This window comes from Temnothorax curvispinosus, unplaced genomic scaffold (genome assembly GCF_003070985.1).
Source record: "Temnothorax curvispinosus isolate PA1 unplaced genomic scaffold, ASM307098v1 QBEX01016041.1, whole genome shotgun sequence".
Classification (NCBI taxonomy): domain Eukaryota; kingdom Metazoa; phylum Arthropoda; class Insecta; order Hymenoptera; family Formicidae; genus Temnothorax; species Temnothorax curvispinosus.
Genome location: NW_020225821.1, coordinates 130,680 through 157,955, shown reverse-complemented (window position 1 = coordinate 157,955; position 27,276 = coordinate 130,680). Strand labels below are relative to the sequence as shown.

The 27,276-nt window shown below is 36.9% G+C and overlaps 2 protein-coding genes across 10 annotated transcripts; one reads left to right on the top strand and one right to left on the bottom strand.

Annotated features, from left to right (window-relative positions):
- Nucleotides 1–7: 7 nt before the first annotated feature.
- On the bottom strand, nt 8–2,188 carry LOC112466325 (histone H3.3-like). Its single transcript, XM_025034387.1, has 4 exons — nt 1,933–2,188; nt 1,521–1,563; nt 1,211–1,368; nt 8–607 (listed from the first exon to the last, which is right to left on the bottom strand). The coding sequence occupies exons 1-4, from the start codon at nt 1,956–1,958 to the stop codon at nt 436–438; spliced, it is 399 nt and encodes a 132-aa protein (XP_024890155.1). The 5' UTR covers nt 1,959–2,188; the 3' UTR covers nt 8–435.
- Nucleotides 2,189–2,481: 293 nt separating this feature from the next.
- Nucleotides 2,482–27,276, top strand: LOC112466323 (restin homolog). 9 transcript variants are annotated; one of them, XM_025034378.1, is made up of 16 exons: nt 2,483–2,637; nt 3,550–3,683; nt 12,257–12,325; nt 13,352–13,504; nt 13,764–13,955; nt 15,355–15,556; nt 16,134–16,362; nt 18,608–18,748; nt 19,161–19,325; nt 20,154–20,174; nt 22,041–22,224; nt 22,336–23,007; nt 23,298–23,416; nt 23,495–23,807; nt 23,908–24,059; nt 24,119–27,276. In XM_025034378.1, exons 2-16 carry the CDS (start codon nt 3,575–3,577, stop codon nt 26,288–26,290), a joined length of 4,893 nt encoding a protein of 1,630 aa, XP_024890146.1. In that variant the 5' UTR covers nt 2,483–2,637; nt 3,550–3,574; the 3' UTR covers nt 26,291–27,276. The 9 variants fall into 9 exon arrangements, with proteins under 9 accessions (XP_024890149.1, XP_024890146.1, XP_024890147.1 ...); XM_025034379.1 differs by having other exon boundaries at nt 3,545–3,683; nt 19,173–19,325; XM_025034377.1 differs by having other exon boundaries at nt 3,545–3,683.

Sequence of the window (27,276 nt, the reverse complement as noted above, 5' to 3'; positions counted from 1 at the left end):
GTAACAAATACTCGTATAATAAATATAAATACTTTACAAGTCTTAGAGCTACATTTATTTTTTCGATATCGTTTAGGTTCTGATTATCGTCTCGTACGACAAGATTGTCTCATCGCGTGTCCCTGAGGCTCAAGTTGAAAATAACATTTTCTATATTTTGTATTCAAAATACCCATTCTGAATGAAGCATGATACAAAATGAGATTCCTATATATAATGATATCGCTTTAAAAGTTTGTTAAAAAATATATACGTATATCTCTTTCCATAATTAGTCATTTTGTGTCAACATTATATAAAAGAGTAACCGATATCTTTTACTGCCTATTCCTTAGACCTAGAAAAAACTTCAATAGAACTTTCGAAAAGAATTCTTGTTTTATCTTAAAATATTTAAAATATTGATTTAACTGAACTTATACGAAATAAAATTCTCTATCTGTTGATGATATCGTTCCGACCTCTCAGCCTGCGCATTAGAATCATATCGTTCCGCATAAGCGTGACCCGTTTAGCGTGCAACGCCAGCAGTACGGAATCTTCAAAGAACTGCACGATGTACATCTCTGTCGCTTCTTGCAAGGCTTCGAGAGCGGCGGCTTGTATCCTACAAGTTAATTCTATAATCAACTCCTTATTTGTTGAATGCTGTAAGGATTCATTGAAACTTAAATTTTTTCTTCTATAATTTTTTTTCTAATAATTAAAATATATATCTAGTATATTCTACTAAAATAGCTTTAAAAGAGAGAGACAGAGAAAGAGCATGTCACAAAAATTTTATATGTGCAATAAAGCAGATTTTTATTTCATGATTTTTTATAAAAAGCACATTCTCTCTTTCAGTATGTAGGGAACTAATAGGTCGTCCGGTTGAATTTTGGAACGTATCTCATTTGGTAGTAAATTAGCACCAGTGCACACGGTTTATGCAGTGATTAAAAGAGCAGACAAACGAGATGTCAAATATATTGAAATGTTAAGAAAAAATGGTAATTGCTGACATAATAGCTAGATATTAAATATATGAATAAGATCTCCGAAACTTAACTGGACAACCTTTTAGTCCTCGATTGTATGTACACATAGAATAAAGTTCTTCTCTTAATTAATTATACATGATCTTAAAAATGAATTCATAATTAATGACACTATATATTGAAACAATCTGTGATTTCATAAAATTTTAGGATATAGGCGTTATATTTACCTGGCGATGTCCTCTCTGGGGAATATGTCACGGATAATTTCTCTGACTAACCGCGCGAAAGGTAGTTTAGGTATGAGAAAGTGTGTGGTTCTCCTCAGATGTTTAATTTCCTGCAGCACTCGACCTTTCCTCCTACGTTTGTTGACTATCACAGTTGTCTGACATATCAAAAGACATATGGCAACAATTTAATAGACATATTACTATTACGGTATGCGTCATATAAATATATGTAGCAGAATTTATCTCACGTATAAAATTTAACGCGGTTAATTTATGCAGTTATTTGATCTAACCACATGTCGCTTACTCTTTCTTTTCTCGCTCCTTTCTCAGAAAGTCTGCCAGGTGATCTGAAATATATATTTTAATTAAATATAAATAAATCCATAAATGTCATAGAAATAAGATCAGATAACAAATTAGTACAATAAAAATACTAATTAATAAATAGTTATATTAATGAATAATAATATATTAGGGGAAGTTGCCCCAATACTAGACAATATAATATTTGCACACTTCTACAGTAGAAATGTGCAAATATCATACTGTCCGGTACTAGGATAACTTTCCCTACATGCTGCATAATTATAATTCTTACCGATTAATATAACTAAAATAACTAAACTAACTAAATAAATAACTAACATAACTAAAATAATCGTGATAAATGTGAAAAGCAAGAGGTACACGGAAATTAAACGAAAATAAGAAATAACCTGGGCACTGCTTTTCGTCGGACCATTGTTTCGTGAACACACAAAATTACAGGTTCTCACTAATCTTAGCGCTACAAATGACAGTCCGCGACTCGTTTGGGGACAAATTTCAGTCAGAAAATTGGAGAACTATCACGACCGAACGTCAGTTCGACTCAATCGATTGGATGTAAATACACGAATTGGCGCCAATTCCGCGCGAACATAACCTCTAAATGAATGCTGTCGTGCTGCGTGCAGTCGAACTGACAGAGAGGGGTCGAACGTGCGAGAAATTCGCGTTCGACCCCTCTAGCGATAAGTTACTAGAATACGGTTGACGACTTGACGTGTGTAAATATAATTAATAATAATATGATAAAGTAACAAACATAACGGTTATAATCGCAATATATACAAGTAAATATGATGATAAATGTATGATGACGGGAACTTTCGGCGGCATCTGTGACTCTAGATTCTTCTCTCTGTCTGTGACACTCTGGCCAAAGATCCTTCTCTCTGCTCCGGCTGAATCTCATCTGGGGACATTTCGCGCTGACAGGTTAGCGAGTCCGGCCGTGACGGACAGTTGTCATTCTTTCCGCGAGTTGTGATATCGGGTGATTTTTGCGTTGCGCCCGTTTATCCGCGGTTCTCGCGATTGTCGCGCGTAAAATGCGTTAGCTGTCTTCCACGGGTCGTCCCGGATAGCGTTTTATTCAGGTGAGACCGCGATCCTCGAGCTCCGCGCTTCGCGCACGGGCGCGAAACATTTTTGAGGTTAACTCTCGTTCGTCAGACTCGAGTCTCTTTCGCTCCTGCTGGAGAAGGTATACGTTGTTGTCTGCGCGTATCGTCGAGTGTGATAACGGTACGAAGCACTCGCCGATCTAATAGTGTACTCGCGGATACTCACGGGTACTCGTGAGTATTAAAAAATATTCGCAAGTACTCGCAAGTATTTGCTACAACTCGCAAGTATTCGCTAGAACTTGCAAGTATTTACTAGAACTCACAAGTACTCTCTAATACTTCCTAGTCTTCGCGTATAGTATTCGCAATTGCTTGTGCGAATTTCTCTTGCTCGAGAAAACGCGAGTAATTGTCAGTGACAAGTACTACGTTTACGCGAGCGTTACTTCTGTAGTAACTTACGATAAATATATCACTCGTTTACGCGGAGTAAATTATCGTAAGTTACTACAAAATCCTGTTTACGCGAAGGAATTATCGTAAGTTACTACAGAAGTAACGCTCGCGTAAACGTAGTAAAGGTTTCAGCAAAATCATAAATTTTTTAATTGGTTAAATTCGCAAAGCTTAATTTAACTTAATCACCTCTTTAAATTTTCCTTCTCGTCGGTTTATCCAAATTTGATTTGACTCTAACTTAATTCTTCAACATTCTTTACTTATCTTATTTCAAAATGTAGTAGAACGTGCCAGGAAAACCCTCTAATAAAAAAAATTTAATGTATTTACATTTTATATCTCAGATTTATCGTTTATTAGATTATTTCTGTCTTTGCTTATACCTCTTAAAAAAGTTTCTTTTAAATTAATATCTTTTTCCGTACTTTGCTTTTTTTTATATACATTACCTTTAATTAACATAATATTTTTGTTGCAGTGCAGTGTAACAGTGAGTACATAGAGAATAATGGAGTCAAAACCATCAGGACTGAGACCGCCGTCGAAGATAGGCCGGCCTTGCTCCACCATGCCTCCCAGACCGGCGATTCCGCCTTCCCCAATGAGACCAACGTCCAGTGAGTCTTGAACAAAATTATGCGCCGTTCCTTTTTATTGCATGCGAATTATAGTGTTATATTATTTGAGCGTGTGTTATTGTTTGATATCTGTTATCCATTTTTGTACTAAACAGATATAATATATATAGATATCTGATATTGATAAGAGGCATAAAAGAATGTCTGACAATATCCCATGTTAGGTTGAAAAATAGATCATGTATTAATAAATATATGCATATACCCGCTCTTCATACTCCATATTTTACCTGCATAAGAAAATAACATATTGTCTTTCAGGTTTTATGTCTCTTAATTCCGGTTCAAATTTTTAAAACACCAATAGATAGGAAGAATCCGGAAGAATCTTATCAAAAATATTTTTTTCTACGATTATTATTACGCGAAAGAGAGATCCATTGCCATTTGCCTCATGCATACGAAGTGTAATGGAAAGTTTATTAATTAATAGATGATTCAGGTGATAAATATAACCGATAAGTAAAGTCGTATTTATGTCATTAACGTTAATCTGTTTTCGTAATGCTAACTTTCTTATGCTGTAAAAGTGTTTATGCGCGGAGTACGTTTTGACGAAGACTATCATAAACAGTAATTAAGTTATTATGAACGTTATTACGATTCGAACGCGTATTGTGAGTGTCTCGTTAATTCGCCCCGGCATGCACGCACACCGGGAACACCGTGCACGCCCACGGCTCGATTGTGAACGAGTGTGAACGCGAGCGCTCTGGCGAGCGCGAGTCCGTGAGTTGTTGCTCGCGCGAGTCGTTCCTCGGCCATTCGCGACGACACATCCCTCGCGCGAGAGAAGGTGAGAGACAGAGAGAGAAACTGGTAAATATTTTTCATCAGAAACTCGTGGGAATTAATGGTGAGTCGCGTGTACTTTGCGAATAGTGCTTACTTTTCTTTCTGTTGTCTTGTTAAAAGAGGAGTAGGATAGGTAAACGAAATCTTTTTTTCTCTACTTTGTGCAGCGTTCGCCGAAAGAGTAAATTGTGGTGAGTCAAACTGATCGTCAAACATTGAAAACAGAATTCGAAGGATTGTTCAGTAATCAGTATAATTATCATAATTAAATTTTATTACGTTTTATAACTTTACATTAATTATCACTCAATTCGATTATTATAATTTATATGCATGTTTGTCGCTGTTCTTCATTTGTGAACGCCGATCAACTTGACTTGTCACGATTGATCGAGAGTGATTCGTATTTTTAACGCTCGCGGAACGTATTTTTAAATAATAAACCGCTTTTTGAAAAGTGAAAGGAACTGGAGTGATTAAGAACGTTGTTTGCTGATAATTGGCAGATAATTCGGAAGTTAAGACAAATCTAATAGCAATCTCAATATAGGCATAATATTTTTAGGTAGTAAAAGAAAATATATATATAATATATAAATGAAATATTCTTCACAAATACTTGGTAGTAATTATAATAATTAATTTTGTAGAAAATTTATCGCCACGACGCGTTGCTTTATCGTTTTTACGCCAACTTTTACGTATAAATAAATAAATAATTTCTTCTTTGATCACTTGATCAACCGATTTTTCCTTGCATTGTAAGTTCATTCTCTTGTACTATATTTTCTACGCCAGTTTATACAGCCTTTCTTCTTCTAAAATCTAATTCTTCACCCAAGATTTGAATTTTGACGTAGAACTACGTCTTTGTCGACAGTAAGTAGGGGATAACATTGGGAGCACAGATGCAACGAAAACGTGTCACACTTTGAACGTTTATATCTTCGAAACTAATAATCGTAGAGTAATGATTAATACGTCATTGGATAGCTTATATAGTCCCATTTCCTCTCGAAAGTCTCGAAAATCTCGAAAAGCTTCCTCAATGAGGAAGTCAAACAATTATAAGCAAATAATTATGCTCAAGTCTCAACCACTTTCAATAATTCTTCTTTTTTGGCAGTTTATTATTAATTATTGGCAACTTTTCTAAATCCATTATATTCTTCAGTTTTTCTACCCCTATTTTATATGTAATACTTTAAGATTTAATTGATTAGACCCAGCTTTATTAGGCTTCTACGTATGTACATATTTCTAGCAAATTCTAACGTATGTAACGTATGTAACTCAAGAACTAATCAACCAAATTTTAAAAAATTATATATGAAATAGGGGTAGAAAAGAACATAATAGAATTAGAAAAAAATTACCAATATAATAAAAATGAAACAGGCACAGTAAAATCAACTGTCCTTCGCTGAATACTTGAACATGAAATAGTGACAATCGACGTAGCCTTACGTCAACCGTCCTTCGCTGAATACTTTAACATGAACTAGTCGCAGTAGACGTAGTTCTATCATTGTTGGTTGCGGTACCGTTGTTACTGTGCCCGTTTTTTTTTTTATTTTATTATTTCCTCATTCTCTTCTAAAGTACAAATTTGTCTTATTTTCTTTGTTACTATTTTTCCATCCTTTCCCTTTCTTTTCTTAGATTTTGCCTTCGTACAACAGCCGCATTCTGAAGACGCAGAATATCAGATTTTATATCGCTTTATTTTTCTGCCGCGCAGATCACTCTCGGCGCGCCTCTCGGCGATGCATAACGGGCGATGAGGTGCGTTTTCGCGATCGCCTCTGGTCGCATCCAGGGCACGTATCTTGCCTTATTGGTACAACGCCATTGAATTGCCTTCGCCGCACAATCGCACAACGTCGGCTGACGCATTGCGATTATGCAAGCCGCTGCACTGATGTTTATCTCGCGCCCGCGATTTCATGTCGCGTTTCGCGTCTTTTCTCCCCGGGTCCTTCTCTTTTCTTTCTCTTTTTTCCTCTCGCTCCCTTTGCCCTCCCGTTTTGATTCTCGCGGGAGATTGGTCGATCGGTTTCTCGAGTTTCGCAATTCGATCGGGAGATTCAAGGCCTTCGTTTTTCGTTTCACGTTATTGCGAGGTCCAGCGGAAGGGATATAGCAGAATCGCTATATAATAATTAAAACTAAAACTTTAAATGAAATTAGGAGAAACGTCTCGAATGTTTCCGTCGGAAGATTAAAATTATATTTGTGTTCAAATTTCTAAAATTCACCAAATTAACACTAAAGCTACCGGGGATTAATCTATATTTATTTCTTACCGAAGAAATCTTAGAAAAGAAAAGAAAATAAGAGAGTACAAATTAATAAAATTTATCATCTATGTAACTTCAATAAAAGTCAGGCAAAATTTCAGAAATTAACATGTTTTAAAAATGAGTAATACATTATTTAAAAATGTCAAACGGGTTATTTTGACCCTTTTGATAGTTAATGTTAATGAGGGATATGAGTTAACAGAGAAAATTTGTTTGTGTAATTTAAACGGATTGTACGTCAGCTGTGGTAGTATTTCTAGAATAATTCGTAAAAAGAATATTTTACATATAATTGTAACGAGATTTATGTCTGCGATATTAAAAAAATGTCGAAACAAAATGACAATGGTATTCTCTTGCAATCGATTACAGTTCAAAGACATCATTAAGACACGTAATTATTATAGAATACTCTATATCGATTACGTGGTTTGCGGCAGCATAACCGATTTTCCAATCGCTCGAGTTCAATTCCGATTAGCTGATTTTTCTTTCCGACAAGGACTCAAATTAACCGCGACGGCAACGGAAAGGCAAAGCGGCGCGGCGCCTCGCTCTGACGCAATCGTCGGCATGGTGTTCTGCGGTAACTGTGACACCATCGGCTAAATATGGAGAAAGATAAATGGTTTATGAGTGCGCGCCGCGCGCGGGGCCACGGTTCGTTTCGGGCTGCTACTTTGCCATTTGCTTGATGTTTGTACGGGAACGCTGTTGAAGCCGCTTTTAAGGCCATCCATTCGAATTCCGCGGTCTGACGAAAGTCTGCTATTAGTCTTTGGTAAATATGAAAACCGTGGGCATGAAACACGTGTCTACGAAAGTGGTAGCGCGCGGCGTAATCGCGATCGGGTGCGACCACTTTATCCGTTCTGCCATGATTATACAATTATATATATTATATAGAAAGAAACTCAAAATTTTTAAAAATTAAGAAAAGAAATAAATAAATAAATATATTTCTTTTTTCAATTTTTTAACCCTATTTCATCCAACGTTTTTTTTGCCCCAATAATCCTCCAACCATGCACTTTCGAGTCCCACGTGTTTTTTATAATGTTAATAGCTTTGAAAAATTCCCCAAAAATTATTATAATATCTTTGTATTTACGACTAAAAATCAATGTAAAGAAAATTTGGAAATCATTTATTTAAATATTTTTTTACAACAATTATATGTTGACAAATACACGTTACGACTCGTTTTACTTAAAAAATCATAACTCACGAACAAATTGACGAAGCTTAATAAACCAAAACGCAAATTAAAGCTAAAAGTAGTGCAAATGAGAAAAAAACTGAGATAATTATTAATTAAATAGGAATACTTAATTTTGTCGCCGCAAATTTGGTAATGTTTAAATGGTACAGAAGGACTTTAAAAACTTAAAGAATGCTAGAAAAAAAATTTCTGAATAAGAAAAGGCGAATTTGAAGTGTGACAGATATTTTTTATGTAAAAAAATTAATTTTTTTTTTATAATTGTAGCTTTTCCCCATCTCTTCCACTTGCCTCTGAGCCATAATAGACCTCTGTGGAATGTTAAATTTTTTTTTAACGACAAAAATATTTTAAATACGCTTAAATTATACATAAAAATACATTTTTATCGAAAAAAAGCTCATTTACCTTTCACAAAACACTGACGTAATCCTCCAACCATGCACTTTCGTGTTCTACCGAGATTTTGATTGTTCGCTGTTTCGAGAGTAAATGAGCTAGGACTTTGAAATTTTTACCTGAGGTTCCCTGCCACAACAACTTTTTTTAGGAGTGGGGGATTATCTGACGATCATTTGTTTTCCGGAATAAACGACTGTTAGAAACTTGTGGGACACGAAAGGGCTGGTTGGATGAAATAGGGTTAATTTTGAGTTCGCTTCCACAATGATTTCGCAATTGAACGGATAAAGATATCGTTAATTTTCATAATTATCGACATAGCGTTTACAATTGCTTAATCACATTCGCTATGTCGCGTCGTAATCTCGTTGTAACGCGAGATGAATTACACGTAACAGCTGTAACGATATCTATCTACGGCTATTAAACTGGTTTACGTACTTACGTGGATATCTACGCATGAGGGATCAAAGTGCCCGTATATCCATGCAACGGCCGCCTCTATAGGCATTCTTACAGCTGTGTCGTATCGAGTGATCGGGGTACTTGACACTATTAACCCTACAAAACGTGGGATAATCGATGGGCTAAAGTAATTCGGTAATGCTCTGTTAAAAATTCAGCTAGAATGTTAAACAGATTCTATTTTCATTCGAAGATTCGATAGAAATTCTTACAGATCATTTTTTTTATAAATTAAAAGATATATATCTAACGAGAAGGATGTTTACGCTTCTTTTCGACGGTAAGTATTGCAAAAGTTTTTATGGAAAATAATAAAATAAATTTCAACTCAATACAGGAATCCAATTGCGATTGTATGATTTTAAAATCTATTATTTTTAAAAGGATTCATAAAATAGAATTTACGTTATTACAAGGTGTAATTAATTAATAATCTTTTATATAAAAGAATAATGTGTATTATATATATGTAAGAATTGATGTAAGAGGAATTAAAATCATGTAAGATGCATAATTCACAGACATTCGCCAACGAAACATGGCGCCACGATTACGGCGTCGGATCACGTCGGTTCTGTATTAATCATGCACGGCCAACACGCTTGAATTAAAAAGTATAGTGTATTCTGTCATCGAGAATTATCGTGCGTCGCGTATGGCTCTAATAATCATGTACCGTCATCGCGCAAGGTTTCGCATAGATTATTACGCAGCAACGAAAATATGGATGTCTCGGGACGAATTTTAATACACAGAAACGCGTTTTTTGACAAATTCAGGAGAAAATTTCTTCTTGAAGTTTAATTGAAGCGGTTTACTTCTTCTCTCTTTTTTACCTTTTTTCGGGATTAATATAATTTTTTAGATTATTTTAGCAATGTCAATTTTATTTAAGTTTTAGATTATTTTTTAAATTATTTTTTAGATTATTTTTTAGATTATTTTTTAGATTATTTTTAAAATTATTAAATTAATTATTTTTTAGGTTATTTTAACCGTGTTAGTTTTATTATAAAAATATTTAACAACATTTTAATGATATTAAGATTCTCAAATAAAGATGAAAACGTCACCGTTTCGCTAAGTACATATCTTTTAATTCTGACATTTCGAGATCGGCGTACCGTCGCGTCGACCGGCCGATCGCGGACGACCGTTCGCGCGTAATCGCGCGTCATTCCGAGCGATGCAACGTGCGCGTAAAAAGGTGCATTAAATGCAGATTGCACTAAAGATAAAATCGCTGGGATACATAACGCCTCTCTCGGCCGCGACGCGACGGCGGTGGCGGCGGCGGCGGCGGCGGAGACCTCGGCGGTTGCGGCCGCGTAATCGCGATTTCATCTCGTCGAACAGAGGCTCCGACCCACGCGACCGACCTACTACGACAAGGCACGCGCCCACGCGCTTTTCCATAAGTAATTAATTAAATCGCGAATCGCCACGAATACCCGGACATACCGGTGACCGGTGACTCCTTTTGCGGAGTTTTTTCGCGCGCGCGCAACGCCGCGGGAGGAACATTGGCGACGTGAATGATGAGCTTTGTGAATAATCTAACTTGCACAGTCTTGTAGATCTTTAAAGACGCATCGATTAAAAAAAAAAAATACTTCAAATTGATGCATTTGTCTTAAAGATACAAGCTGGAGAAGACGGCAGGGGTTTCTCAGATTCTGGTGAGGTAATGTCGGGGTGTAAAAACTGAGGGTTAACCCTTAAATGCCACCCGGGGTCCAGCGGACCCCAGACCCTTTAGAATGAAATGTTTTCAAATGTTCTTGCCAAAAATGGAGCTCATGCTCCCATTGATGATAGTTGAGTGATTGATCTACACGGTTGTACACTTAGCAGTACTCAGTTTACTTAATTTTTTATACTATGTTGAAATTGAAATTTTAACAATATAAGCATTTTATTCTCTTTTCTAAGCCTTGAACAACATTGAAAATAATTTTCATAACTATGTATCAAAAAATCAATGAGTAAGGAGACATTTTTCATGCTGGGGTCTTTTAGACCCCATGTGTCATTTACGAGATTCTTGAGAGGTGTGGCATTTAAGGGTTAAGACTTACATGTCAAAAATTTTCTAAATAAGAATGTTCTTTTTTTTCTGTGTGGAAATAGGTATTTACTATGATAATAAGAAAAGTGAAATAGGATCGATATACAATCAATTGGAGAAAACGTCCAATAAATATTATTCGCGTGAATTTTGTGTACAATTCTTCGTCTTGGAAAATCTCACGAAGAATTGTACATAAAATTCACGCAAATAATATTAGTCTACCAAGATCCAGTCCTGACCGTAAATGGCGTAAATTGATTTAAAATATGAATTATTCGTTATACATATCTATAACATGAAATAGCTAGAATATAGAAGCAAAATAAATTTATTATGAATATTGAGACCGAATTTTTTTTCGCTAGTTTATTAAAACAACATATGATACGATTATAAACGATTGTGCTATTCAAAAAATATCTCGCATAATTGCATATTGCGCTAGAAATCGCCAGATCTTATCGGCGTCATCTGGACACACCCTGACTCGCCATTAACGATTCGTTTACATAACTCTCTGTCTTGGGCCGATTGTGATCAACTTCCGATGCCGATTATCACAACGGCAATTACCAGGACCAAGCCCTGATCCGATTCGCGCCGAATCACCTCTCGTCGTCCCCTCTTTAACGTCGCTTCATAATAATTAGTAATTAACTTAGCGTGCTATAATCAACTTTACAACTTCGCACCGATGTCATTACGTGTCTCCAAAATTATTATCGGCGCGCAAATTGGCCTTGAATTAAAGAAAAATACAAAAAATATGTAAAATAAAAAGAATATTTAAAACGATGGAAAATAAGTATATTGAATTAAAATTATAAATATATCGGAGATACATATTAAAGGTATTATGTTTAATATGAATAGAGAGAGAAAGAGAGAGAGAGAAAGAGAGAGAGAGAGAGAGAGAGAGAGAGGGGGGGGGGTTTACTTCGTGCTTTTCGGCTTTGAAAGGGTGTATTATATTTAATATTAATTATTACAAATATTAATTGCCATTTATAGTAATTTGTAATTGTAGTTAATAATTATTTCTAATATCTAATTATCATTGAAATATTATTAGCTTACACATAGATTAATATTATCTCGCTATTGTAATTATATTGAGAATTGTAGCGATAGACGAATTATTATTAGCACGATAATTACCAATTAAAATTGATTGGACGAAATTTTACTGTTGCACTCTCGGCAAAGAGAAACGTTTTTCGCGCCGAGGTACACTCTATTTTTCCTTTTTTTCGTTTTTTGCTATGATTTGCATTATTTTGCATGACAACGGCAGATCAGATGGAGCCTCTCTGGGAATCGCACGGCCGTCACATAAACGAGGCTAGCTTGCGAAGAGGGTCAGGTAAGCCGCATACAATAAAGTTTTTCAAAGATCGCAATTCTTAAAGCTATATTCACAAGAAACAGTGGACGACTTTTCGTAGTCGACAGTTAGTCTAGTTTCATAGAACCAATAAAACTTGATATTGAATTACGATCTGTCAGTTGATGTTTGTGTTTGTTCGAGATTCGGAGTATTTTAGATTTTTAAAAATAAAATGTAGATTTTTTAAGTAAAATGTACTTAAACATACGTAAATGTATATGTATTCTAAAATCAAACTTTATAGTGAAATATGAAATCGTTTTATATTAGATTATTTTCGCGATATTGAAGGATATGTGAACTTTCATATGAGCGTAGCTGTAGGTTTGTAAATATTATTGGCCTGTGTAGTGTTACGCATTTGTATTTATGTATTCATGTTAACGGCGCTTTTGCTTTACGTTTAGAATATTTATTAATTTATATATAGCATCTTACATGTATTTTATATATGCATGCGTAATATAGTTTGCACAATAATATGAAATACGTAGTAATAGTAAATGTAATACGTAATTTAATGTAACATCAAGGATTTATATAGAATGTCTCAGTTACTGAATATTCTTTGAACCAATTTCTTCAAGTTAGAGTAGACGGTTCTTGTAATTTCGCAAATATTTTAAAGGAACAGTATAATATGACAGTTTTTGACATCTTTTTTTTACAATGTTAAAATATTGACTCTTTCAATCTGTAACTAACGCTGAAACTAAAATTCTCTTGTATAAAGTAAAATCTTATATCTTTTAGTCGTTAATAATTTGAAAACTATAGATACTTTAATAATTTTACTAAGGGAAGAATCCACTTCAGAATTTTCTTAAAGAGTCTAGTGAAAATCACAAGTTTACAACTGAACCGTCAATTTTATTAGACATGCGTCCCGCCTAGTGATTTGTTTATCTCTAAAATTGCTCCGGGACATCGAGGTCAGATTTTTGTAACTTAGCGTTGTCGCCAGTCGATATTTCAAACAGAATCCTCTTCGGTCCCGCGTAGATACCAGCGTCGTCCTAACCGAGGATACAGACAGCTTTAAAATTGGAGACCGAGTATGGGTCGGCGGCACGAAACCAGGCACGATCGCTTATATCGGCGAGACCAAATTCGCCCCTGGGGACTGGGCAGGAGTCGTCCTGGACGAGCCCATCGGTAAGGACCACCGTAACGATCCAGTCGATCGTAAGAGTTGTAAAGATCAAGAATCTTAATTTCAAAGATTTAAGACATCCGTATTTGTAAAGAATTTTCCTGATTAATTGTCAAGATCATGCAGATCATACTGTAACTGAAATCTCATTAAGAAGTCCCATTAATCGCGAATGAAAAAAAAAACAAGAGAGAGATAAGTCGGCGGAGCTCGGAGAAAGAGTGAAGGTGAAACCTCAGGTTCCCAAACCTTGAACTTTAGGGAAGAACGACGGTTCGGTGGCGGGTAGCCGGTATTTTCAGTGCGAGCCGAAGAAAGGAATCTTCTCGAGGCTCACCAGACTCACCAGATACCCGTTGGGCGATCATCAGACTAGCGTGATCACATCGCCGTCGACGCCGCCCGACAGCACCAGGAGCGGCTACCTCAGCAAATCCATGTCGTCGTCATTGAGTAAGGATCGCTACAAGAGATATTCGCCACGTCCGTAGACGCCTTCTAACGCTACACACTCGAACGCACGCCAAACGCCGTCTACAGATTTCATTTAGTTTATCTTGGCCTTAACCCTTTCGCCTCTCTCGCTGTGAGAGAAAATTATCTCTCGATCTAAAATAGCCTGTCAAATAATTTTATTCTAGTATGGAATCTTTTTTGAAGCAAGATATATACTCTTTTTTAAAGCAGATTATATTACTGTAGAATTATGTAATATTCAGCAATATTGTTTAACATTTGTTTAAAAGCTCTTGCTGAGAATTCTTATCCGGATAATAATCACGATGATGATATAAAGTAACAATGAGATATTTTGTTTATTATTCTAAAACAAATATTTTATTAAAAAGATTAGTTATAAAGATTAATTATGCGTATTTATTATATAGACACTAAAATTATTTGATGAAATTATAATTAAAATTGAAGTAACAGAAAAGGTGAGGTGAAAGAGTTAATCGTAGTTGATCATGCTGTGTGGGCCTAATTTAGAGGCTTGAGAAGCACAAATTATTTTTAGTTACTTTGCATTATTTTAATTACAATGCGATAGTGCTTCAAGAACACTCTATTATGGAAAGTACACGACTTAATGTAAAAAAATTTAGTTTTTTAGTCAGCACGTAGCACGGAAATAATTTAGTTTCACTAGCATGCAGCGTGACGTAATTTAAGTGTCACGTAATTTAAGATCTTTGATTAAATTTTTGCAATAATAATTTAATTTCGCGAATAACGCGCTTATCAGCAGAATACGTTGATCAAAGTTATTTGCAGATGTTCGTAAACACAGAGCAATTTAATATTTTTTGGAAAGAAAAATCTAATTTAAAGAGCTGTCTAATTTCGAGAGTAGTAAGTTTATTGATTGAAAATATACCGAATAAGTAAATTGACATACCCATAGGAAATTATTCATTCTCGTTATCTTGTAGAATAGAGAAGCAGCTGATTTTCCTTTGTGTACAATAAAATGGAATATTTTAATTCATTTATACCTGTAGAAAGTCATAAGATTAGTCTAACTGAACAATAGATTTATAATAAAGAAAGAAGTATAATAAAAATATATGAAGGAGGAAAGGGAAATATGTATTCATAGAAACGTAAATTATACATAGATTTAACTTTAAGTAGTACTTAGCAAAGAAGAAAGAAAAATATTATTTGACTATTGTATAGACAGGAACCTAGAATCTAGTTCGTCGTTGTAGAAAACAAAGAAACAGTTTAATTTTAACGGGACAGAGAGAGAGATTATCCAACTTGCTCGTGATTCCTTAACCGGCGCGCGCGCGGTTAAATGAGTGGGTATGTAATAATGATCGCGCATCGCTGAAAACTGTGAATGCAGATGCATCGACGACAAGTCTGTCGTCAACGACCCAAAGGGGCGAGCTGAGGATAGGTGACCGGGTGATAGTATCGTCGAGCCAGGGCAGCAAAACCGGCGTGCTCAGATATCAGGGTACCGCAGAGTTCGCCGCCGGCGAATGGTGCGGCGTGGAGCTGGATGACCCGATCGGCAAGAATGATGGCTCTGTCAATGACAAAAGGTGTGCATCTTCCTCGGTTGAACCTCGACGTAGCATCTTGACGCAAGAAAAGAAAGAAAGAATATCAAATTTGCCTCGTATTTTCCATCATTTAAAACAATCCTGAGGCTTCTAACCGGTCCCAGAAGAAAAACCGTTGCTTCGTTTATTAAGAGTATATTACTCCGTTTAATTACTACATGTATTACTCGCTAAAAGTTTTCTTTTCTCGTTTCTTAGAGTCTGTGACATCATTAATGAATTTAACCCTTTTTATCGGAATGATATAAAATCCCAGGAATTCTTATTTATGGTTAAATGTCAGTATTGATTAATATTGTCTGACATTAGGTTTTCAAAATACTGCAGAAAGAGAATTTAGTTTTTCACTTTCCGTAAGAAAGAGGGGAATTTCCATTTCTGACGTCCCCAACGATCTCGGGGAATATTCAAAGTTTTCTCTTTTAATTCGCTGGTCCCGCGACTAACGCTTGCTCGAGATGCGTCGCGAGAGATATAGTTCGCATGATCATCCCCTTTACGACTCGCGACTCGCGTTCCCGAGATTTCCGCGAAACTAACCCACCCGTTGATCCAGATACTTCGAGTGCTTGCCCAAGCACGGCTTGTTCGCGCCCGTGCACAAGGTCAGCAAGTCGCCGTTCAGCAAGAGGCCGTCCATATGCGTGGTGCACAAGCCGAGCGGCGCCGCCCTTAATGTCACCAGCCTCCAGAAGAGGAGCGGCTCGCGCGAGTCGCTCGCCTCCAGCCTCGCCTCAAGCGTCGTCAGCGCGAGAACGAGCCCGGCGAGCGGCACCACGGCGAGGGTAAGGTTCACCATGCCGGAATGAAGGGGATGAGAGAGGATTGCGCGCGGCTATCCTGCGGCCCGCCGCCAAAAGTTGTTGGCTCTTTACTTATTAGTCTAGCCGTAGAACGTATTGTTGTTGTCGTTGTTGTTGTTGTTCTTGTTGGTGCTGGGCAATTGATCCTTAAGTCTTCTTCTTTGAGGAATCGCCAGAAGCTCGACCATGATTTTTCATGGGAAGCCCACGAGAGACTCTTCAAACGGGTTTGTGGAGGATTCGGCGTGACGAAGTTAATTTCTTATCGAATTGAAGTAACCGCGAACGACTTACATTTGCGAAAAATCGCAATGCGCGAGAATTGTGAGAAGCGTTCAATGCGAGAATGATTTATGTGTTATATGATTACACCTAGACTGCACGCAAAGATGTCTTAAAGACGTCTTAATGACGTTTTTAAGATGTCTAATACCCCGACTTTGGACATGGTGCTGTCTGGACAGGGAGTTAGAGTGGGCCTTACAAGAAACTCCTATCTCGCAATTTTCCGGTTCGTTTTTGCATGGAACTTTTTAAACTGAATTCTAAATTTCCGCCTGGTTTTTAAAGGAGACTTTAATTTTTTTTCCTTTTTGTCAATTATGGACCTAAGTCTCTTCTTGCGTCGAATCCTTCGCGATCCAATTCTTCACCTGCGAAGTTACTTAAGGGTTAATTCCCTCCGTAAATTTTAGTCGTTGCCTGCCGCTTTCTAGGCAGCCTATTTTTTTCTCATTAACACTGACCTCTTAATCGAAACTTGTACCTTGGCGCGCGTGATTTTCTGACTGGTGCATTGATTGTTATTTAAGATTGCTGTTGTGAAAGGTTTGCACGTTTTCTTTATTTTTTTGTTTTCTCTTGTGTTTCCGTTATGTCCCCGATATTCCAGAGGCCTGGCATGCGCACGTCGACACCTGCACGAAGTTCATTGCAGGTGAAACCCGACTCGTAACTCTGATATATTATTTCTGATTAATTAATTATCCTCGTCAATTAGAAGCGATCGCCGATAAGCTATCCCGCGATTCTCCCATCGATCCCCCAATTACTTCATATATCCTGTAGAAATAGACGTAGATTAACAAGTGCGTGTTGCGACGCGAATGTACATTAATTAGGGTAATTAGCGAGACGTTTGGCTGACTAGCGAGACTCGACTCGAGCGATCGTTAACGGTTGCCGACTGCGATTTTATTTATTTCTTATTTGTCGTTAATTTATTGTTATTGCTCGTTGCATCATCGAAGCTTATAATACATAGATCTCTGTACATATTGTTAATAAAATCCCACGTTTCCTCCTCCTCGTAATGTTCTCTGGCTTCTAGGTGAGTATCTCTCCTACGTCGTTTTATTCACGTGATAATTAACAAGTATTGCGTTTGATTGGTCAATTCTTCCTTGCGCGAGATTATCTCAGTTGCGAGATTAATTCACCTCTAAGAATTTTCCGAGACATAATTGTACATAGATCGATATCTGTCTTGACAGAGAAACGACGACCAGCATCACCGAGCCGATCAATCAAATCTCACTAACGCGATCCAAAGTATTGATCGGCGATTTGTATTGCTAATTGCATTCGCAATCCGGAACGTTGTAGTGGCAGTCGATTAAAAGTCTCGTCGCATAAACTCGATGACTGCGCGATCTCGGCAAAACTGTTTGCATAATGCGGAATGCAATAACGATCGAAGGATTTTCAATCGGCGACACTTTTATCTCGTTCTTATTGGAACTTGGTATTCAACTCGAGTAGAGAGCCAATGAGTAGTAGCTGCTAATTTAGTTTGCTCGTGTTTTGTAAAAACTTATACGATGCAGCAAGAGAATTGTTTTAATTATTTATCCCGTCCTTTTTTATACAAATTTTACAAGGATGTATCAGTGTGTAAGAATTAATTAGTGCTTGATATTGCAAGTTCGTAATAATTTGTTTGACGCAAACGAAGAAGCATCGCTTTATTCCAGTTCGGTCGACAGCTTTTAAAAAATATGTACCGAAAAGAGAAATCGAGAAATAAATTGTTTTAGTCGTGCGTTTCTTTTTCTTTTGCGATAGCTCTGCAAATTACGATAATATTATTAAATAGGAAATTATGATCGCTATTATACACTGCATTTCGTGTTAGTTTTGTATTGGTTTCTTCTCCTCTGAAATCTTTGTTTTTTAAAATTTCTCGCGTCATCACGACGTTGAATTAGAACCCGGCTCGTGCTTTTAGGAGGTTTTGAAAGAGAAGCAACAGGAGATCGAGTTCCTGCGAAAGGAGCGGGACCTGGAACGCGAGAGAGTCACCAAAGCGGCGAATCAAGCTGACCAAGCGGAGCAATCGGCGCTTTCGATCAAGCAAGAATATGAGAAGGTAGACACACCGTCAAATTCAAATCGCGGCGACGCCGACGGGCGGCCTTTCAAACAGGAAGTCTGGTTTTTTTTTTAGCTTTTGTGACACAGTTCAGCTTTTCTTTTTTTCTCTCCAACATGGAAAGAAAAAGAGGAAAGTTGAACTGCGCAAGAAGGTCGGCTAAAAAGAACAGGCCTAGGGACAAATGTCTGAACGCGTGAAATATCGTGCTCCATTTTTCGTGCTTTTATCTCCGCTCCGTGCAAAAAGATCGTGCAACATACTGTCAATGACTTGAAATATCTTGTTCATCAATTTGACAAACCGAACCGATATCTTTGACGTTCTGAGGTTTCGTCCCGGTTTCGAAAGCCCCCATCTCCCGTCTCTTTTTTGTTCTTTCGGTATTATTATTATTGACGATGTTCAGTATCGCGAGCAGATGCAGCAAACGGTCAACGAAGCGGAGCTCACCGTCGCCAAGCTCCTCAGCGAGAAGGTCGCGCTGGTGGTGCAGCTGGAAGAGGAGAAACGGAAGTGCGAGGATCTTCTGTTTCGTTTCGAAGAGGAGTCCGTGAATAAAGACGACATACAGGTACGTGCGTCTGTTAATTAGCGTGTCAGTTTTATACAAGCATATGATCATTTATCTTAAGCATAATAAACTCTAAGTACCTCATAAAAAAAAAATCGGAACTCTCAGTAAGTATATTCATTCACGCTGTTATTTTGTTCATATTTCATCTGGATATTAATAAATAATATATATACAAGATGTCCAATATCATTGCAATGGCATTCGTTTTTCTTATTAGTGTAGAACCGACGTGAGAGAAAATTTCCTATATACGATATTTTAGACACACTTAAGTAAAAATAAATGACGTTTAAATTTTTGTTGTGTTATCCTGATTTGTTCAAATATGTGCTTTCGTTTTATAATATAATCATTATTCTAAATATCTCATTCGTAATACTATAGGAGATATCGTGAGTGGTATCTGTTATTACTCGAAATAAATATGGTACACGCTTTCGTCGTAAAATGCTCAATTCGGTACGCACGCGGGATAACGGTGGCGGGTAATATACACGTTACGACACGTGCTTTAGCTACATCAACAAACAAACTCGATAATTAGCTTAACAACTTTTAGCAGCGGAATATCTTGTGCAGAAGTATCCTATTGCAATAAATTATTTCAAAATTGATATATTAATTATGCGATTTATACCGACATCGACATAACAGAACGGCGAAGATAGAACTTTGAATTTGGAAAATTATTCTGGTTACAAATCGAATTTTGAATAAATTTCAAGAAAAGGGAATAAAAAAAGAGAAATCTGCTATTTTTTAAGGAGGAGAGGAGAACACATTTAGTTTTTCTGTTAATCCGGCAAACTTATCATTTATTTTCAGAAAGAGAGATCTGAGCAAAGTGTGAGTATCCGATGCTTCGGGCCCGTGGAAGGATTGACGCAGTATTTCGGCACCGCTTGCCTAATCATCACTCTAGCCATTTGCATTTCGTCGCAGTTCTATCAAAGATTCGGCTGACGTGGAACGCGCTCAAATAAAAAGAGACTAAGAAACGCTATCGCTGACTAACTTTGCGCCGGTCATACTAACAAAACTAAACTATGCACTCTGTAAACGACGTCCTAAGACGTCCGCTTGTTAATCGCGAGATTTGAAGGATGGAATAGCGCGTGATAATTGCGCCTTGAGCGCTCTTGTATTTGAAATTGTACAAATTGTTAATGCATTTATGAGTAGTTTCGTTCCTCGCGATTTTAGTTTTGTACATAAATTTGGATTAACAGTGGTTAACTTATAAGGGAACACCTCGAACTCAAACTCTTCAATTTAAATGAATTTTTGTAAGTATGTAGAGTGACTCAATATGAATAATGGTATGCTTCATTTGTGTTATATCATTATGATTTTCAACCTCAAAGTCAAAAGGGCTTCCACTTTTTCGCGTATAACTCTTAAACAAACGATAAAGAAAACTGTTTGGAATAAAAGTGCAATGGTAAATTAAGGTCTACAAAGTGGTATAAACAAAAATTTAAAAAATTAGTAAAATTTTTTTTGCAATATAAAATTTTTTTTATAATTTTTGTTTATGTTACTTGGTAGATCTTAACTTACCATTGAACTTTCAATTTAAACATTTTACATTTTTCTCTATTTCTTGTAGTTTAAGAGTTAAATATTTATATGCGAAAATGTGGAAGCGCTCTTTTGACTTTAAAGTTGAAAATTATACCTTTAAAAGGCGATAAAGCAAGAACGAGGCATATCGTTATTCATGTATTGAATCACTCTACATATACCCACAAAAATCCATCCAAATCGAAGAGTTCGGGTTCGGGGTGTTTCCTTGTAGTCACGCTTTGCTGTTGTATTAGTGGAATAACGTAAGCTTCACAAATTACCTACACACGCTTCGTATGCACAAAGATATTTAAAATAATATTGTCGTAAGCGTGTGATACGTACTCGTTTTGTTTTTACGTTTTGTTATTTATTTATTTATATATATTTATTTAATTATTCCATGCATTGAATTAATTCTGTCGCTTTTTTACATTTCGAAGTTATTTATATTACTTAATTAATCTTTATACAATTGTTTGTGGTGTATGTTTGTATGCACGAATGTCAAAATTGAATAATATGTTTCTTAATTGGGCACACACGCGTAAAGTTGTTGATTTACTTTCTTTCTTCTTTTTCTCTTCACCAGGAAACATGCATTTCGTACATTTCGACAATCACATTCTGTTTCGCATATCCGTTGTGCTTTCTATTTTTCGACATATACGCTTTCGGATATTAATATAGGTTTTGTTACTTCCATAATTACTGAAAGTAATAAAACTTAAAGTAAAAAAAATATCTCTTTCTTTCTGTTGGAAATCGTTTTATTTAAATAAACTCATATTACTCATATATACTCCGAATGTAAGCTTTAATAGTCAAATCACGTTTGTTTTTATATGACACGTGTTTGTGCTTTATTCGATATTATAGAAAATTACAACGAATTTAATTTTCTCCATAATAATAGACAATTTCGATTAATTTATTACAAAATCTTATTATTTAAATTATAAAAAAATACGATTCTAAGAATTTAAATTAAATCATCTTTAAAACACATTCTATAAAAATAATGTTGACTGTCGCTTTATATTTTTTATAATTGAGAAAATAATTGTACGTTAATATCCGAAATGCTGACATGTTATATGATTTCGTACCTTTCTAAGGACTAAACAGCTTTCCTTATCACACTAGGTCATAAATACTGTAAATGAAAGTAGGATCAAAGAGCTCGAGGATAAGCTTGCGGAGGAGCGGCGGGAGCGTGCCGCTCAGACGGAACGCGACAGCATCAAACTCTTCGAGGCCGAGGAGGAATTGGCGCGGCTGCGTAACGAGATCAGTTGCGCGACGAACTCGCAAAATTCCCAGCTTCAAGGTATCCGCAATGTGGCAATACTTGAACTATGTACAATCAGATCTTAAATCTTTTAGATTTGAGATCCACGCGATTTTCGCTCTCCATCTTTATCCTGAGGCGGGCTTTTAGATCTAGAGAGCCGTAATCAGAGCTTGGAGGAGATTAAGAGCAGTCTGGAGAAAGAAGTGCAGGAGAAGTCAAGTCTGGTGGGCGAATGCGTGGAACGTATCCGGGAATTGGAGCTTGTATTGAGCAAAACGCAGCAGGAGAGCACGACGCACAGAGATTCCGAGAGTTGTCTAGAGAAGGAACTAGGAGCTGTCAAACAAAACTTGCAAGATAAAGAGACATTGGTGGAGAATATGAAACAGGAGTTCGAGAGGAATACCAGTGCGTTAAACGAGGAGCTGCGAAAATCGAAAGAAACGATCGAAACGATGAAGAGAGAGAGCTTAAGCGAAAAAGATTCACTACTGTCGGAGTATCGGCGGACAATCGAGGAGAAAGATCAGTTGATCAAAGAAAAGACTGAAGAGCTGGAGATTAAGTCCAAGAAACTGTTAGAGCAGCAGAATGTGACTCTGGAGGGCTTGAAGGCCGAGAACGTTAACCGTATCCGTCAACTTTCGGAATCTTTCGAGCAGCAATTGCGAGTGAAGGACACAAAAATCGAGGAGGTCTCGCAGAAACTTGGGCAAAAAGTGTCGGAGACCGAGAGACTGTTGGCCGAATTGGCCGCTGAACGAGAGCTCTGCAAGAAGAAGGACGAGGAACTCGTTAGCGCTTTACGAAAATTGGAAGGTTTGTTTCATAAAATTAAAAATAAAAAATTCGAATAATTGAGAAATTTAATCTACTGCTGATTGTGTAGAGTGCACGCGTATCAGTTGACATTCGCTTTCGATGGAATATTTTTAATAATTTATATAGCATTTAATTTATTATGCAAATAATTTTGACGTTTTTATCTAAATATGCAATAATAAAATATGTATATAAAATATATATATATATATATATATATATATATATATATATATAATTTTAGATATATTAGCGAACAGATTGATTTTATTGTGTGTATTTTGCAGAACTAAATACGAGGCTCAAACTAGCCGAAGACAACAACAGCGTGTTGTCAAAACAAATTCAAGACTACAGGTCCACGAGTGACGACAACATCAGGATTATTCATGAAAAGCAAAAGTTGGTAAGTATATCTTTCTTTTTTTATCTCGTACGAATGTAGCATCCGAAATTTTATTTTCACGTTATGCGATCAATCCAGGAACAAGATTTAGCCAGTTTAATCGCTTCGGAGGAAGAATCCACCGCACGGTTAAACAAATTAAGCGAGGAACTGAGAGTGAAGGACAAAGAGCTCGCGGAATTGCGAAATGCTACTTTGGCTCAAATAGAAGAAATAACCAAACGTTTTGAGGCCCAAATTAATGACAAAACAAAATATATTGATGAGATAAACGCAGATGTAGCGCAAAAAGGCTTGATACTCATTAAATTGGAGAAAGATGTCGCCGATTTGAAGGCGATTATAGCGAGCAAAGACGAAGAGATTAAACATCTTCTCGAGAAGACTTTAGGTAAAATTGTATCGAAGATTGATGTGAAGATTTAATTTTACAAAATTAATTACATATTCGTTAATGTAAATCTAATATGATTTATTTTAAATTTTTTTAGAATTGCAAGACGCCCTCACATTATCCGAGCAAACGAAAACAAATTTAGAGAGCGAACTTCGCGTATTTGAGTCGAATGTGCAGAAATTGAATCAACAAATTGCGAGGGCGGAGGAAAAAGTATCGCAACTCTCATTGCAGAAGGAAAAACTGGTCAGTATAGAATAATTAGTTATTAATTTATTAGACTGATGATCTAAACTTAATTACAGGAGTCTGATATAGCGAGCGCGATCAGCACTTCCGCTGATTCGTCGGAACAATTGTCGAGGTACAACGAGGATTTGCGGAGAAAGGAGAAGGAATTAGACGAAGCTCGCGAGAAGATTTTTCAAACGGAAACTACGTTGAAGCAAACGGAGGGAAAGCTGTCCAGTACCGAGACGGAATTAAACAAGAACACGACGTTAGTCGAGCAACTGTGTTCAGAGAAAAAAAACTTGGAGTCGCAGATAGACGAGGCTAAAAAGTCGAATGCAGATTATATTAATAAGATACGCGAATACGAACAAGAAAAGAGTGAATTATCGGCGAAGGTAGAAGAAGGTGAACGCGCAAAGAAAAATTTGAAGGAGATATCTGGTGAATTCACCGATCTTACGGAGCGACTGAGGCAGAAAGACAAAGAAATCGTTAATCTTCGCGGAGAGTGTGAAACCTTGCAGAATTCTTGCCAAGAAGAGACATCCTCGTTACAGAAAAAAATTACGGATCTGTCGACCGAATTATCGACCTCGCACGATGAAATAAAAAATCTGCAAAAGTGTAAAAGCAAACTCGAGGCTGATCAAAGCGCGAATCGTTGGTCGATCGAGGAATTGACGGAGAAATTGAAATCCGAGTCGGATAAAACGTTGAAATTGGAGAACTCGATTCAGGAGAAGAATTCGAAACTTCAGGATGTGGAAAATAAGTTATCGGAATTACAGAAAATGCACGACGCCTTAGTTAGCGACAAAGCGATTGCCGATAAGAATTTAACAACGTCTTTAAATACTATGACTAGCACAATGGAAGAGTTGAGGAATAAGTTGAAGGACGCCGAAGGGACGATTAAAGATAAGACGGACGAAGTATCAAAGACGAGAGCGGAGGTGGAAAATTCACAGACTCAAATAGCCGAATTAAATGCTACAATTTCTTCCATGAAAGAAGAGCATACTCGTAATAGCAATGAACTGACGAACGCACAAGAAGCGATTGCACAGAAACAAAGCAAAATAAATGAATTGTTCGAGACCAAGACTGTTCTGGAGAACTTAGTGAAGTCACTGGAGACTCAGTTATCGAATTTGCACGAAGAATTGGACAAAAGAGAGAAGTTGCGGACAGAAACGGAAGTTAAGATAAAAGAATCGGAAACTTCCAAGGAGGAAGAGATACTGAAGCTGCGAAATTCCTTAGAGTGCGAAATTGCGGCTAAGCAGAAGAAGATTGACGACATAAATAAACAAAATGGAAAATTGGAGGACAAGTTGCGATTGTCGCGAGACGCCGTAGATAAGAACAAAATCGATTTAGATGATAAGGAAGCTATTATCGATAAATTGAAGGCGCAAGTGAAGGTTCTGGAAGACGCGCAAGTGGAGAGAGTCAAGGCAGAGCAGCAGTTGCGGAACGAGGAAATCAAGCTGAAGCAGAATGAGCTGAGCGGCGCGAACAAGCGAATCCACGAGCTACAGCACACGGTGAACACGCTTGAGAAGCAATTGAGAGAACAGGAAACGAAATCGGCCGATCTGGCGAGAACTATGGAGAACAATGAGAAAGAGGTGAACAAGAACATGCAGAACTTGCAGGAGAGGCTGAACGTTGCCAAGGTGGAAGAGACGCGACTTCTGGACGAGCTGAGTCGACTGGAGAAAGAGAACAAGCAGATTACCGCGAAATGGACGGAGGCGACGAATCAGTTAAAGTTATCGCACGAAAACCTGAAAAACACTTACGACGGCACGGGCGACACGAAACAGCACATTGTCGCAAAGGATATCGACGTCGCAAAGTTACAAGAGGAGAACGACACCGCCAAGAGCCAGATAGACTTTTTGAACTCCGTGATAGTTGATATGCAACGCAAGAACGAGAGCTTGTTGTGCAAAATCGAGGTTCTCGAGATGGGAGTCCCCGCGAACGAGGCCGAGGACTACACTCGAAGCACGCTGGACAAGCGAACAGCGGCGCCCCGTATGTTCTGTGATATTTGCGATCAATTCGATCTGCACGAAACGGAAGACTGTCCCCGGCAGGCCCAGGATTTCACGGGGACTATCGAAAAAGCGGTACCGAAAACTCCGAAGAAGCAATCCGTGGAGAGGCCGTACTGCGAGAACTGCGAGATGTTCGGACACGACACGCGCGACTGCGACGATGCCGAGACATTTTAACGTTGCGTCCGTAGCCTTGTTCCGTTTGCTTGCCAAGTATGTCCCATAGCTGTAAAGAGATCTGTTAAATTTTACAGAGTATATTTTTGTATGCCAGATTTTTCGATTTGGATCATAAATCCGAGTATGAGTCTTCCCGCGTAGAACGGGCACAACAGAGAAATTTTCGTAAAAATCGTAAAAATTTATGTTCCCTCCAAATCGTGATTATCAGGCCACCCTCTACAAAAATTTCAACGATATGTAATTATTCTTATTTTTTCTAGTTTGATTATAATAAATATATTTATTAAGTTATTTTTTTTACGTAATTTATTGCCACAAAATATTGACACTATATAAGTTTAATTTATAAATTACGTTAGACTTTTTTTTACTAATTGAATTATATTCTTATTTTTTAATTAATTTAATTTGAATGTAAAAAGTAAAAGGATATCGATACTCTCAGTTAAAGGTAATTTATTGTTAATTTCAGATGTATTTGAAGGGAACATACATTCGTTTTCCAGCTTTAATATCTATTTTATAACATGTTGCGAATTACGTAATTTTGTATATAATAGGTACTCGAATTAATTAGTTATCCTTTTATTTAATATTTATTTTTCACGGCCTTAAGAAGATAGTTCCTGTAGTGCACGCTGGTTAAAAGCGGAATATTGGACGTGAGGTTGTTCTTCGATAATTAATTCACACTTCTCTTGAATATGATATATTCTCAAAATACTCTTCGCTGAGAGATTCTTTATAATCTTCATCTAAGAAGAAAATAAAAAGAAAGAAGAAGATTGAAATATATAATAAGTCTCGAGCACATTTGAAGCTGATTTACGAAAATATCGTGGCCTGCTGTTATCTTGCCTTCCGTTACGAATCTTAGGGTTGAAATATATTTTCTAAGTCGATTATATTGTTGTAACATGTGATGCATTAACGATAATGCTTTGTAGATAAGAATAAAACAAAATGTTTATGCGAAGTAA